The 15,016-nt window shown below is 37.7% G+C and overlaps 1 protein-coding gene across 4 annotated transcripts; it reads right to left on the bottom strand.

Moving 5' to 3' along the window:
* On the bottom strand, positions 1-13,678 carry LOC131243854 (uncharacterized). 4 transcript variants are annotated; one of them, XM_058243471.1, is made up of 3 exons: positions 13,532-13,678; positions 12,416-12,488; positions 1-759 (listed from the first exon to the last, which is right to left on the bottom strand). In XM_058243471.1, exon 3 carries the CDS (start codon positions 742-744, stop codon positions 220-222), a length of 525 nt encoding a protein of 174 aa, XP_058099454.1. In that variant the 5' UTR covers positions 745-759; positions 12,416-12,488; positions 13,532-13,678; the 3' UTR covers positions 1-219. The 4 variants fall into 4 exon arrangements, with proteins under 4 accessions (XP_058099454.1, XP_058099456.1, XP_058099455.1 ...); XM_058243473.1 differs by lacking the exon at positions 12,416-12,488 and adding an exon at positions 843-936 and having other exon boundaries at positions 13,532-13,645; XM_058243472.1 differs by lacking the exons at positions 12,416-12,488; positions 13,532-13,678 and adding exons at positions 843-1,879; positions 1,929-2,519.
* Positions 13,679-15,016: the final 1,338 nt, after the last annotated feature.

Raw genomic sequence — 15,016 nt, 5'->3', positions numbered from 1 at the left:
TTTCTTCCAATACCTCAATGTTATCTTCCTCTTCTTTTTTAAATATTGATACACAACTTTTAAAGATGAGATTTGAATTCACCTTTTTTCCCACCTACTAAGAGTAATCTCAAACAGTTGTTGACATTAGTTGTAAATTGCACAGACAAGAAGATCGAATGGAACTGATTTGGGTTCTTAATTTCTTACCTTGTGACATTGCACTAGCATTGTCGCCTCCTAGAGTGTTGTTGATGTCTCCTTGTATGGTAATTCACAAGCAGCCAAGGGGTTCTTCGCTTTGTACTGACCAAGCATTTCAGCAACAGTTCTGCAACGGCACTGGTTCCCTGGTCGGATGACATCGCCATAAACAGCCATTTCAATTACATCGAGTTCCTTATCTGTGAACTTGAGATCGCATGAGAAACCTTCCAACTCCGCTTTGTCCAACCATTCCTTATCTGATTTATACCTGTTCACCCTTGTCTGAAGAATTTGGCAGTTCTCTGCGGTGGATTCTCCACCTTTGGAGAAGGGTATTATGTGGTCGTATTCATAGCAAAGGCAGCCATGGCAGTTCCACAAGCGCTTGCACACAATGTTGCCAGCAGTGTCTTTCCTCCAGCGCTCTGGATGTCGGCCTGCCACAACCTCTGCTTTCAGCCAGCATAGAGACTTGGCTTTTGCGTCAAAGAACCTCGGCCTCTCCTTCTCTTCCTTGCCAGGAGATTTATTACGATGAGAATGAGAGGAAGGATTCATCTATCTTGGAACGTCCTAATTGACAAATTAAGAAAATATATAAGAAATTACAAGCATTAACAAACAATTATGTTAACAAAAATGTGGGGCAGTGGTACCAGGTAGAAGTCGGGCTCATGTGATGTCTTCACAACATCTGAGCTGTCCATCAGATGTGTTGCCTCACATTATCCACAGGGACCAAAAAATCAGCTGAAAAGGAAACTAAGGTGACCACCCGCACAGGGGACAAGTTAAGAGAGGACGCCCATCCTTGATTTGCCAGGGGGGCGATGATGTTATGTATACAGAATCCAGGCCATCCAAACCCTTCATCTGCCCTAGATGAATGGTCAGTTCCAAAATCAGGATGTTATGCAACTTAGGCAGGCCCTATGTGGGCCCCACATCTGCCCAGAACCACTAGACTGCACCTCTAAAAAAATTGTCTATTGGGATAGTATTTGATTTTATTTTCATTTGAATCGAATTAGACAATATTTGCACCCAAAAATCCCTTTTGAGGGTTTCAATATATATTGTCAGAATTAAAAGAGAAAGATACATGAGTGTCTTTGCTGTTGTTATTGAGGGCAGAAAGGTTCTTAGAATTAGTATAATGAAAGGATTACTCGACCGCTTTAGGTGAGTAATCTGCCTTAACATCATAACTTCCTTTCTCTTCCATCTTTTAACCTCTTCTAGCATCCTTATTTCTCATTCTTCATGGTTGGGGAGTGGTAACATATGCTACTGGCGCTCCATTCTCTGCTACGCTTTTCCACCCAAGAAATCATCTTCATCTATCCTTTCTTCCACAAGAGATATTGAGCAGTTGGTGGATCCAAGAACAGTTGTGTTTGCAGGGTAATGCAGATTAAAAATAATGTGTGTCGTTTCTCATCATTAGAAATAGACTGTTAGAACACATTTAGTGTGAAATCATACTCATATTAATGAGATATTAAAGGCGTGGGGCCTCTTTACCCAAGGGTTTGGGAAGTGGATTCATTAGCGGATGGGTCTGTTAAGGAAGGAGTCTCTAGGCAATCATTTGTATGTGTGAATGCCAACCCATTATCTAAGTGGGGCCTGCCAAAAAAGACAAATGGGCCCACCAAAAACAACAACACAATTGAGCTGTCATCTAGCACACCTCTCCGTAAAACTAGAACAAAACTGAAATAAGCTGTCATCTAGCACACCTCTCCGTAAAACTAGAACAAAACTGAAATAAGGGACTTCTGTAAGTTTGGAATTTTATCAATTTGAAGAAATTCCACGTGTCTCGACAGGTTGTTCGGGGAAGTGAGATTGGATGTCATTGCTTAGGCTCTGATCCTTAAGCCTTTCCTGTTTAGTCCTGTAGCCTTTTGAGTCCTTTTTGCAAGGATTTTTTTGTCCTCTATTGAAATTTACATGATCTTGAAAAGAAAAAAAAAGAGGAAGAACGAGAAATGTCCTCCTTAACATTTTGCAAGAGGCAGGGAACTACGCAACAAGTCAATTGTAGAATTGTCTAGGGGACCAACATGTTTCCTGAAAGATAAACAGGACATGTTTCTCACCCCAAACATCCCAATATAAAAATCCACGGAAGAACTTGGAAGTAGAAGTTAAATCATCATCATAACCAATTAATAAGACAGCACCACACAAATAGCAAATAAGTGTGTGCATGCGTGCAGCCAAAAAATCATAATTGATAAGATAGCAAACTTCAATAAACCTAATAAATGACCATACAGGCTGAGATGATGATGAGATGTTTTTTTTTTTATTTTAAAGATAGGATGATGATAACAATGATGACAACAGAAAGCAATTGTAATGTTGTATTTCATACAGCATACAAAATATCACATTTTGATACCTGAATTTTTTCCCCCCCTCAATGATTTGATACTAGAATATTGATCTTGCTAGTTAGGAATTGGATTTCAACTCCCCAATGTGCGTCTCAAATCCAGGCCATTCATCAGGTTGGCTCCATCATGCATCTGCCACATCTTAACAATCAAGCTGCTCTGGTCATCAGGTGGGCCACACATGTATGGAAAAAAATGAACATGTAAAAAGAATTAACAAGGGTCATTAGGTTCATGGCACATACATGCTGGGTACTGCCTGATGGCTGGACTATATCTCGTCAGGAGAGAGGATTCGAGATCCTACCCTCTTGAGTAGCTGAAGCAGGACCCGTAATGGATAAATCTTGTATGAAGATAAAAATGAGTGTCACTATTGCATATTTGATTAGTCCTAGAGCCTATGCAAGCATAGATGAAAATGGATAAGGTGATTTCCCATTACTCAATTCTAAAATGCAACTGAATTTTCAAGAATGCCACCACTGTTCTTTATCCCTTTTCCCAACACGTCAAAAGGGCAGCCCATCCCATGAGCCACGGCACTTCTCTTCAAACTTTTTTAGAGTATAAGATATCTATGTATGGCTATAAATACTTTAGATGGGTATATGCATGGATACATGTGTATCTGTTAAGATCTCTTACAGATCTCCCACCTCATGTATATATTCACTTTATTCTCAATGAAATAGCTATAACAACATTCTCTAAAATGTAGGCTCTCATATTTAAATATCCCCCCCTTCCTCCCTCCTTCTCTCGGGTCCCATGTACATGGTTTGGCAGTTAGAACCTTACAAAGCCAAAGACACAGCTACATCATTAGATTCTTTACATACTAGATTAAAATGAAATGTTTAACTTGGATAGTGAAATCTGATATCACAGGAGGAACGAGGCATGACTTCCGATCACAACTGAGCCAAAATTTCAAGGCACTAGAATTCAGAGAGTTTCCTTGAACGCCAATGCTTTTGTGGCATCCTGGTCGCATGAGTTGATGGGTCCTGAAAGCGCCAGCGCTGTAGAGCCTCTCTCATCCCCAAGGATTTCTTTTTACTCTAAATCTTCTCCCTTATTCAAGAATGTCAATAAGATCTTTTCCCGGTTTCATAGTCTTTGAATTTAGATGAATGAAATGTATTAATTTTTTAGGCTTACCAAACATGGGAATTGGTGGTCAAATGCAATTGTTGTCAGGAGACAAGTAATTTATAATCATTGCACATTTCCTTTACATTATCGTGGTAACGAGTGAACCAAACAAGCCACCATGTGCCATCCTTAAGCAATCATTTAACAAAGTGACCTGCATTTATAAACTTACCATTATAAGTCTTACTTTGAAATGTATTAAATTTTTAGGCCTACCAAACACCGGAATTGGTGGTCATATGCAATTGTTGTCAGGAGACGAGTAATTTGTAATCATTGCACATTTCCTTTACATTACCGTGGTAACGAGTGAAACAAACAAGCTACTATGTTCCATCCTTAAGCAATCATTTAACAAAGTGACCTGCATTTATAAACTTACCATTATAAGTTTTACTCATGGCATGACAAAGGATGGCTTAACTATCACAAAAATAAATATGGTTGGAGTAGATCTTGACCAATATGGACCAATATGGGAGTTCCATCAGTAGGTATATAAGCCATTTCTCTTCTTTACAAGTAGCACTAGGTGCTATAAACTCACTTTCTATAGTAGAATGAGATATGCACATTTGTTTCTTGGATGCTTAGGATATTGCTCCTCCTCCAAGAGTAAATATCTAACCACCTGTAGATTTTGATTCTATATTATTTGCATTCCAGCTAGCATCATTGTGCCCTTAAAGTACAAGAGGATAGGACTTATAATGGACTCAATAGTCTGTAGTTCCTTTCAGATACCTCAAAATCTTGAAAAGTAGAAATTGCATCCCAATGTTCTTATCCTATATTACTAATATACCTGCTTGGCATTCCTATTGTGAATGCTATATCGAGTCTCATATAATTCATTGCATACATCACTCCCAATAACTCAAGCATGTTCCACAAACTCCAACATGTTCCTATTGTGTTTTACATCCACCAATATTTTTAACTAATTTAATACTTGAATCAAATGGGATAGAATCCAGTTCCCAATCATAGTGATCAAACCTCTTTAACACTTTCTTTGGATAATGAGATTGTGTTAAGGTTACTCTATCATTAAGATTATGAATCTAAATTCCTAACATTACATCGACTTTACCCATATCCTTCATATCAAAGTTGGTACTTGAAGACCTTTTTGTTTCTTTTACACTATCCACATTTAGTTTAAATATTAGCATATCATTTACATACAAGCAAATGATGATTTGACCTTTGGTATATAGGTATTTATTTGCTTGATTTACTTTAAAAATCATTAGATTGCATTACTTGGTCAAACTTTTCATGCCATTGCTTAGGAGCTTGCTCGAGTCCAGAGAAAGATTTGACCATTTTATACACTTTCTTCTCTTGCCCAGATTATATAAACTCCTCTGATTGCTCTGTATAATCTTCTTCGTCTAGATCACCATTTAAGAATATCGGTTTGACATCCATTTAATGGATTACTAGTCGATAAATTGTAGCAAGAGCAATAAGTGTCTTAATCGTAGATACATGAGCATATGTATTTAAAAAAATATTGATACATTCCTTTTGTTTAAGGCCTTTGGCCACTAGCCGAGCTTTAAGTGTATTTATGGTACCATCGGGGTTGAGTTTTCTTTTGAAAATTCACTTACAACCTAGACGTTTTGAACTTGGTGGAAGATCGATCAAACACTAAGTGCTATTGGAGACAATGGATTCCATTTCATCTTCAATGGCTTCCCTCCAAAAATGTGTATTAGTAGATGACAGAACTTCATTAAGTGTTAAATGATCACCTTCGACACTTAATGGTACATATATCTTGTTTCTTATTTCATTCTTATCCCTTTCTATTAGGAACAAATTGAAACTCGGGCTAAAAGATGTTTCTTTTCTTGTCCTTTTTATCTTCTTGGTTCATTTTCTTTCGGATGAACTTGAATTTATTAAAAATGTTATAGATTTTCATTAATCAGTTTCACTTCATTTCTATCAATTTGACCTTTTGTAACATCATTCACATAGTTTTCATATATTATATTTTTGAAAAAGATAACATCTCTAGACTTGGTAATCATGTATTTGTTAGCAAAAGCAGATTGTTCTAAAATTAGAAATCCATATTTGGGACTATGCATCCTATAACTCAGAAAGACATACTTTATTCATCTAGGACCTAACTTCGATATTTTAGAATTAATTATCTTGACTTCTACTATACTTTCCCATATTTCGAAGTAATAAAGGCTAAGTTTTATTCATACAAGGAGACATCCGATTTTTTGTGTGGGATGATATTTAGAATACGGTTTGCAGTTAACAATACTTCCCCCCACAGATTTAGTGGTAATCCAAAATTTAATATCATACAATTGATCATCTTAACTAAGGTCTTATTTTTATGTTCCATTAGGCCATTTTGTTTAGGTGTATAAAGGGCTATAAATTCGTGGATTATATAAGGTGTTCCAAAACTGTAACGGTGTCCATAACAGCCACCATTGTTACCGTTATGATATGGGCCGTAACAGTCGTTACAGCCCCTGTATCGGCCATTTTTTATTTTTTGAAAAAACCGTTACGGCCGTTTCAACCCCGTAACACGTAACGGTTTTGATCATTACCGTTATGTAACCAATTTTAAATACCTTCAGATTATACCATTTGATTCGCGGAAATTATTGAATTCATTAGAGGAGTACTCACCTCTTCTATCACTTCAATAAGCTTTAATCTTTAAATTCAACTGATTTTTCACTTCATTCTTATATAGAATACAGTCACTAATATCAATCTTTTGCTTGATGTAAATTGAAGCTCCACATATCCTTTCGCTATAACCTTTGCTTGAACATTGTTATCCAATTTTGCCTCTTGTCAATTAGCAATGCACTCATAGGTCCTAAAGATGTTTCAGTTCTTCAATATGTGAATCATCAATTCTACCGTGTTTGCTTCGGTAATCATTGCAATAAGTTGGTCTTCTGCCATGTTTGCCCAAGCCTTTAGTTGCTTCTTTCTGTGTTGGCATTCCTTTATATAGTGTTTTGACTTGTTACAAAAGTGACATGCCTTTCATTTTTCTTAAACTTTGTATCCTTCTTTGCAAGAATGGATTTGAAGCAGTGTTTTAAATAGCGGTAGCGTGATGCGTAGCGCTCAGCCCTCTATAGCGTGTAGCGTAAATACGTAGCGTGTAGCGTAAGCCACACAATACTTCTATTTTTTAATTTAAAAATAGGACATATATAATAAATAGTGAAAAAAAAAAAAGGAAAAAAATATAAAAATGCCTAAAAGATGATTCATTTTATCAATTATAAGCAAGTTTTAAAAAGTTATTAGTTATCATTTATCAAAAGCCAATCCACATATATAAGCCAAATCAAATAATTATCACATCAACAACTTTCTAAGCAAACCACTTTAATTAATAATGTCTAATTGAAACCACAAGTCACAATTATGAAAAGAAATAAAAATCCCATAAGTTAAAAGTATCAAGTACAATACATGTGTCACATTTCTCAACATTAGAAACAAAGAAAACTTGAAAAAATAATAGAAAACTAAAATAGTAAAAAAATACATTGTAGCTTACGCTACTGATGCTACGCGCTACGTAGCTGTAGTGTTGCTACGACCCCTGTAACGTACGCTACAGGGGATTTACGATATTTGGGACGCTACGTAGCGCTACGGCCACGCAACGCTACGCTATGTAGCGTACGCTACCACTACACTACGGGCGCTATTTGAAACACTAATTTAAAGTTATGCGATTTTGGTTTGTCTTCTTTGGCTACATTTTCTTAAAATAAATTTTCGAAGCATCTTCTCTTTTGTCTCAATTTCTAGATTCTTCTTCAATACGAAGATATCGTTGAAGCCCTTCAAGAGTATACTTCTTCTCATCATGTTTTGATTTCTTTTTCATAATCACACCACAATTAGGGTAATTTTGCAATTATTATACCAATTAGGAATTCTTCAAGAAGATCTATATCACCAATTTTCAATTCGTCTACTAAGTTTATTAGTTCACTTAAGAGAGAATTGGTTGATCATTCTTCAACTTAAAGTGGACATAATTATTGATTATATATATATATATAGATAAGTATTGGCCTCTTTAGTTTTATATTTTTTATCTAAAATTGTCCACAATTCCTTGACAAATGGTATTTTACGATGTGAGTTATAGATTAAATTAGAGAGGCCGTTAAGGATATAACATTTACACAGGAAATCATCCTTTTCTTTTCTTTCTCTCTACCTTGACCTCTCTAAATCATTATCCTTTAACTAAGGAGATCGTCATCTAGGATGTAGGACAATTTTAGAGTCGAAAGAAAAGCATCTTCTGCAGCTACCTTGAGAAGAATTGATCGTCGAAATGATCTACTCATGCAAACGAAGTTTTAGTTCATCACTTGAATGGAATGAATTGCCTTCATTTTGACTATAGGGCAACAAAATTATTTTAATTGTTGGAATAGTGAAGTAGTACACAATAAAGAAAATGAAGAAACCTGAAATGACAATATTAGATTTGTGGGTTCAAATCTTGACTCAAATAGTCAATATCTAAGCACAAAATATTGCCCTTTTCTGAAAGGTAGAAAATTGTCTTCAGGATACAATAAACTCACAAATTTATAATTCAACACAAAAAATTGCATCTCTAAGTTTTGAACAAATCTCCAAATTTTGACAATGATATGCCTCATAAAAACATTCTAAAAAAGACAATTGCAAGAGAACAAAGATGAGAGCATAGGGCTAAGATGGCTTGATTTGGGAATGATGTGTTCTCTCTCTGGACTAAGATATCTACAATATATAGAATTTGAAGGGACACGGTGTCCTTTCTCGGGAGACACTCTTATGCCTCTTTAAGATATCCATGTTGTACTTTTTATATAAAAAATTAAAAAAATAAAATATTTAGTTTTTAAAAGTAAATAAACATATTATTTTTTAAGCAACCAAATAAATAAATATATTATATTATATATATATATAAACTTTCTTTAAAATACTCATTAGATTAGTGGTAAGGGGAGGGGTTTTCGCCACAGGAACCTAGGGTCAAATCCCCACAAGAACAGTGCGAGTGTAACGTGGGTTGTAAGGGTGCTTGAGTAGTTTATAGAGCTTTATTAGGCATACTTTGCACATGTACATCGTTGCAAGGAACCTAAAGAGCCCAACAATTTGACACTTTTACTAGAACCATCTGAACCATGATGCAATTATAGAATGAACCAGGGTCTAAGCAGAGGTTTGACCTGCTGATGTCTAAGGATCTAGCCATAGTGCTGATTGAGTGTGCCTGACACATGGTTGTACAAATGGGATTAATGTCACATGCTGTACACGTGGTGACAGTTGAACTGCTTAAGATCTGGGTGGTAGTTACATGTGTTGTCATATGACAATAGTTTTTTAATTGTTGTGTAATTGTCTATGTCCAAAAGAGATAGAAATAACTTTCAAAAGCAAATGGTCATGTCCATTCATCACAAAATGATTGTTGTGTGTGAATGTCCTAAAATGACACAAAAGTATCTCTCCAGGAAGGACACCATGTCCCTTTAAGTCCTATATATTCTAGACATTATAGTCCGCAGATAGTACAATATTCCCTAATTAAGCCATCTCTGGCCTTATACTTTTATCTCTGCCCTCTTACTCTTGTCCTTTTGAGATCATTTTTGTAAGGCATATCAATGTCAACACTTGGAGATATTTTCAATGCTTAAAGGTGCAAATCTTCATGTTGAATTACAAATATGTGAGTTCATTATATCCTGAAGACACGTTACCATCTCTCTTCTTTTGCACGTGCCGGAATATCCAAAACAACAGCGGCAAATTTATCTTGAGATATTGACTAAACGAGTCAAGGTTTCAAACCAAAAAAATCTAATATTTTCAACTCAAGTTTCTTCATTTCCTCCATTATGTACTACTTCTCATTTCCAATAATTCACACATCCATTCACATGTAACAATCATATTTTCCATTAATGGACATGTCTTTTCTTGTGGTAGTTATTTCTGTTTCTTTTAAACAGAGACAGTTAAACAATAATGAAAAACTATTGCCACATGACAATACATGTAACTGTCACTCTAATCCTAATTAGCCCAACTGTCGTAATGTATACTACATGTGGCACTGATACCACATGTACAACCATATGTCAGGCACATTCAACCAACACTATAACTAGAACTTTAGACATTAATGGGTTAATCCTTTGGCTAAACTCTGGTTTACTTCTTAAGTACATCATAACTCAGATGGATTCGAAACAAGTGTCAAAAAAGATTAGACTCTTTAGGTTCCTTATGAAGATACGTATATGCAAAGTATGCCTAATAAAGCGCCCAAGCAGCCCTACAACCCACACCACGCGCGTGAACGGTACTTCACACCTTCCTTGTGGAAATTTAAACCCAGGTTCCTATAGTAAAAACTCCTCTTACCACTAATCCAATAAGCATTTTTAAAATGGTTTCATATAAAATATATTTATTTACTTTCTAAAAATAAATATTTTATTTTTCTTATAAAAACACAACAATGACTCCTTTTGAGGTCGTGTTGGGCCTGGATTGACCCTCAACCCGACCCGACCTGACTCAACTTGACATGACCTGCTTAAGTTGAACTCGTGTCCTTGGTTTGAAATAATAAGGCATGTTAGCTGGTCCTTAGTTCAAGTGACTAAGATGTGTCACTCTTGCCTTGAATTGAATGAGATGTAAAGCTTAATTGTCTAAAACTTGGATGATTAAAGTCTATAGCTTAGCAGTTGGCAACCTTGAAATTTGAATGGCATGGGTCAAATAGCATTTTGAATGAAAACTCACAGTTCAAGAACCCTCGAATTTGAATAGATGATGGGCTTAGGCTAAGGACCTTTTGAGTAAATGAACGAATATCGTAAGCTTAATATCCCTTGAATTGGAATGGATGGAATTCAATGAGTGGAATTCACAAACTTTATCCAATGGTCATGGATTTGACAATGGAGTCATTCAGACAAGGAAAGGATGTGTTCTTATAGTGAGAAATTTCAATGGACAAAAGGTCCTCTATTGTTCTGTAGCTTGACAACAGCTTCTTAAAGGTAGTCTATACAGTTCAAATTTTGGCTGATGTGTAGATTTGTCCACAAATAGTGTAAACACCATTATGACAATAAAATCAATAACCTATGCAAGATGCTAATCCCAATGTGCATGCAATATAAAGGGGGCCCACAACACTAGGATTCGCAAACCGCATAAGCCTTGAAACCCACACATCCAAGCAAGTCATGCTTTTTTTGCTTAGATTAGTCACCTACATGACCAATAAGTGTGAGTGGGAACCTTCCTTGCACATGCAGGTGAGATTAGCAATTTAGCAGTAGCACTGCAACTTCGGTTTGAGTCAACCTGAACCCAACCGACCCAACCAAAATTCAAGTAGGGTAGGGTCGGGTCAAGTTAGGGTTGGAAAACTCCAGCCGGATTTGAAATAGGGTTGGGTTGGGTTAATCAAATATTGCTCGGGTTAGATCAGGTTGGGAAATTAATGCAAGGGCATTTTCACACCGGGCTAGAATGGGGTGGCCTATGAGATGTAGGGATACACTCAGGGTGGGTGGCTCGTGTGAAGTGGGGCCCACTCGGCCAAGGTCCTAACCCACGGGATGTGGGGCCTGGGCAATGAGAAAAATGGATTGATTCGCCATGCTATCAGTTCGAGCTTTTAGAGCAAGTGGTTAATTGTCTTGCATCAAAGTGGTATCAAAGCGGGAGGTCTCGTGCTTGAGACTCCTCACCGAGAGTGATTAATGCAGGGGCATTTTCACACCGGGCCCGAGTGGGGTGGCCTATGATATGTAGGGGCACACTTGGAGTAGGCAGCCCATGTGAGGCAGGTGGCTCGTGTGAAGCGGAACCCATGTGAAGTGGGGCCCACGATGAGTGATTCGGCCGAGGTCCTAACCCATGGGATGTGGAGCCTAGGCTATCAGATAAATAGATTGATTCACAATGCTCTATCAATTCGAGCTTTTAGAGCAAGTAGTTAATTGTCCTGCATCAGAAATCATTGGGTTGGATTTAGGTTGGGCACCTCAAGTTGGGATTCGGGTCAAGTTGGGTTGTGGGTTGGGTCCTCTTAAGGTCGGGCTAGGCTCAGGTTGACCCTCAACCTAAGCCAATCCATCTGAGTTGCACCTCTAATAAGTAGGGCTCATAGTCAATGAATTTTCAATGTAAAAAATCAAGATAAAGACCAACAGCAACCCTTTTTCTACCACCACAACTAAAGCCTCTGAACTTATACGACATATCCCCACCACTACCTTCAGATCTACCATGCCCATACAACCCTTTCACCACCAACCATCATAGACATCTCCATTGCTATATCTCTTCCTCCTAAACCCATGCTTCTGATTCATCTCACATTGCCCTTCAAAGCCATGCCTTCATCCATCATGATCAACATCACCATATCACAATTCACCACCACCACCACATTATCAATACCGCAGACATCATATTCAATAGAAAATAGTTTAAAAGATTTATATATATATATATATATATATATATATATATATATATATATAGAGAGAGAGAGAGAGAGAGAGAGAGAGAGAGAGAGAGAGAACAAGGAAGCAAAAATTTACCTTAGCAAATAGGAAAATTACACAACTGAAACAAATATTGAGAGAAGATAGATAGATTGCTTCCACCAGATGACTGAAAAAGGAAATCAACCATTTGTTAGATTGAAAGAGAATAACAATGCATAAATTGAATCAGCCCCTCAAAATGAGAAGTAATTGAAATAAACAAAACTTACGGCACCAAAAAGGCAAAAATTAAGAGGAAATCCAAATGCATCAATTCATCATCATCAACTAAGCCTTCTCCCAACTAATTGGAGTCGGCTACGTGAATCCAATTCCGCCATTCTACTCTATCAAGGCCTATACTAGCCAACCCTTGCCCATTTCTTACAGCACCAGAGTTCCAATGCTGTGCGTCGCTTACCTCCAAACAACAAGTGACCCCAGTATATTTCAAGCAACACAAACCCTCCAAGGAATATGATTTTCTCCCATTGATTATGGACTGTTGATCTTATCATCTTAAGCATCCAATTTGATAAAAGGTTTATCACCTTCCCATCTGGAAGATTCTGACATTCATATCAGAAACTGGTAGACCTAACAAATAGATGAAAATTTCTGGATTCTTGAATTGGTGGCTCAAGAGATAGAAAGTAGGCAACTAAAATACAGGAACTGGACCATTAACAAAGTCTCCATTATGGGGCCCGATCTAGATGATCATATTCAGTGTCAACGTTGATTTTATGGTCATCATCAGATAAATGGTTCAGATGCTCATGTGGGGCCCATCTGGTGCAAGATCACGCACCACATGCCATGACTCAATGGCCAGGGTAAAAAACCGATGAGTCCCATCCAGGCCGTTGTTATTATGGACAGCACCATTCAGAATATTAATGTGCTATAGCGCATCAATCAACGGTTTGGATCATCCCAGACACATGTCCATCCACGGAGCCATCAGATCAACAAAATGCATCGCGGTATCCATGACCAAGAAAGAAACCAGTGTCCATCGCAGTGGGGCCCGACAGATAAACGGTCCGGCTCGCGTCAATTCCCCCCACCCCGCAAATCGTTTTTTTCCTCGATGAGTAATGTGAGAGAGAGAGAGAGAGAGAGAGAGACCCAAAGAAAAATATAAAGAAATAGAGAAACTTGCATTACCTCTTCTTCTCGGCGGTCTTCTTTTTCTAATTCGAAGGCCGAGAGAGATGGGCCGGAAGAGATCGACGAGAGAGATTGAGAGGGAGGCCAGCTGGACAGAGATGCGGAGACGGAGCAGAGCTAGAGAAATACTCTTTTCGTGGAGTAACTAATTGATACTCTGGAAGAGTATGACGCTCGATACGCAGGCACCAAGAAATTGTACACATGGAATATGTTAACTCAAAATAAACCGACTAAATTGTGGAAACCGCTGATTCTAAGTCACAGTTCCAATATCAGATTAGTTAAACAATCTTAACCTCTGATTACTGGACACTTATTTGAGGAAATAGGACATCTGGCTACTTTCATTCCTGACCGTCCAATAAAGGCCCTCCAATCTGATAATCAGATCATTACCTATGTCTAATTTTTTGTTCAAGAAGCATCTAAACTGCGAACTGTATTTTGACAGTTTAATTTTGTAAATTGTATGCTGTGCATAGAATTTCCAAGAAATTTCTAAGTTCGTGTCTATCATCCACCACCCTCTGCCGGAGTATCAAAGTTTCTGCCTTCACTTGCTGGGAAACGGATTGGCTACTCCCCTGACACCAGCCCCGTGGCTGGTGGTCGGTGCTCTGTGGACCCCACCATGATGTATCTGTTTCATCCATTCCGTTCATCCATTTTTAAAGATCATTTTAGGGCTTAATACCAAAAATTATCTGGATATAAATCTCAAGTGGACCACACCACATGAAAACAATAGTGATTGGATATCCACCATTAAAATTCTCCTAAGGCCTAATGTACTGTTCATTTGACATCCAATCTTTTGATTAGGTCATACAGGCCCAGACGAAGGGAAAAAATAAAAATCAGCTTGATCCAAAACTTTTAGGCCCACAAAACGTTTTTAATGGTCGACACTTATTCCAAACTGTTTCCTTTAATGTGGTCCACTTGAGATTGTGATATACCTCATTTTTGGTCTAATACCGTAAAATGATCTGTAAAAATAGATGGACGGCATGGATGAAACACATACATCATGGTGGGGCCCACATAGCACCGACCACCAGCCATTGGCTGGTGTCAGGGGTAGTAGCCAATCCGTTTCCCACTTGCTGGGGCTGGCGGAAGTGGATGGCCTGCAGTGGTCGTAATCATCCAACCGCTGATTGGCTGGCCGTTTGGTTGAAGGTAGCATAGATTGGCTTGAGGATGACATCCTCTGTCCACATGGATCTACTTGAATGACAAATAAACATCAGGTGGTGTTACTCTCACCGTGTGGGGCCCATCTTGATGTATTTTTGTATATCTATGCCATTCATCTATTTTTCCATCGCATGCGATCCTAAGATCCAAATCTCAGGTGGACCACACCATGATCATTAAAAATTTTCGTGGGCCACCAAAGTTTCAATCAAGCTGATATATATTTTTTAGCTTCATCTATGTCTTCTTGACGTAATCAAGAGGTTAGGTGGAAATTAA

The sequence above is a fragment of the Magnolia sinica genome, chromosome 4 (genome assembly GCF_029962835.1).
Source record: "Magnolia sinica isolate HGM2019 chromosome 4, MsV1, whole genome shotgun sequence".
NCBI classification, from domain to species: domain Eukaryota; kingdom Viridiplantae; phylum Streptophyta; class Magnoliopsida; order Magnoliales; family Magnoliaceae; genus Magnolia; species Magnolia sinica.
The sequence above is the reverse complement of the archived record's forward strand: the minus strand, read 5'-3'. Positions and strand labels throughout refer to the sequence as shown.

Coding starts and splice junctions, on each gene's coding strand:
- LOC131243854 (XM_058243471.1), bottom strand. CDS start 744: ATGAATCCTTCCTCTCATTCTCATCGTAATAAATCTCCTGGCAAGGAA.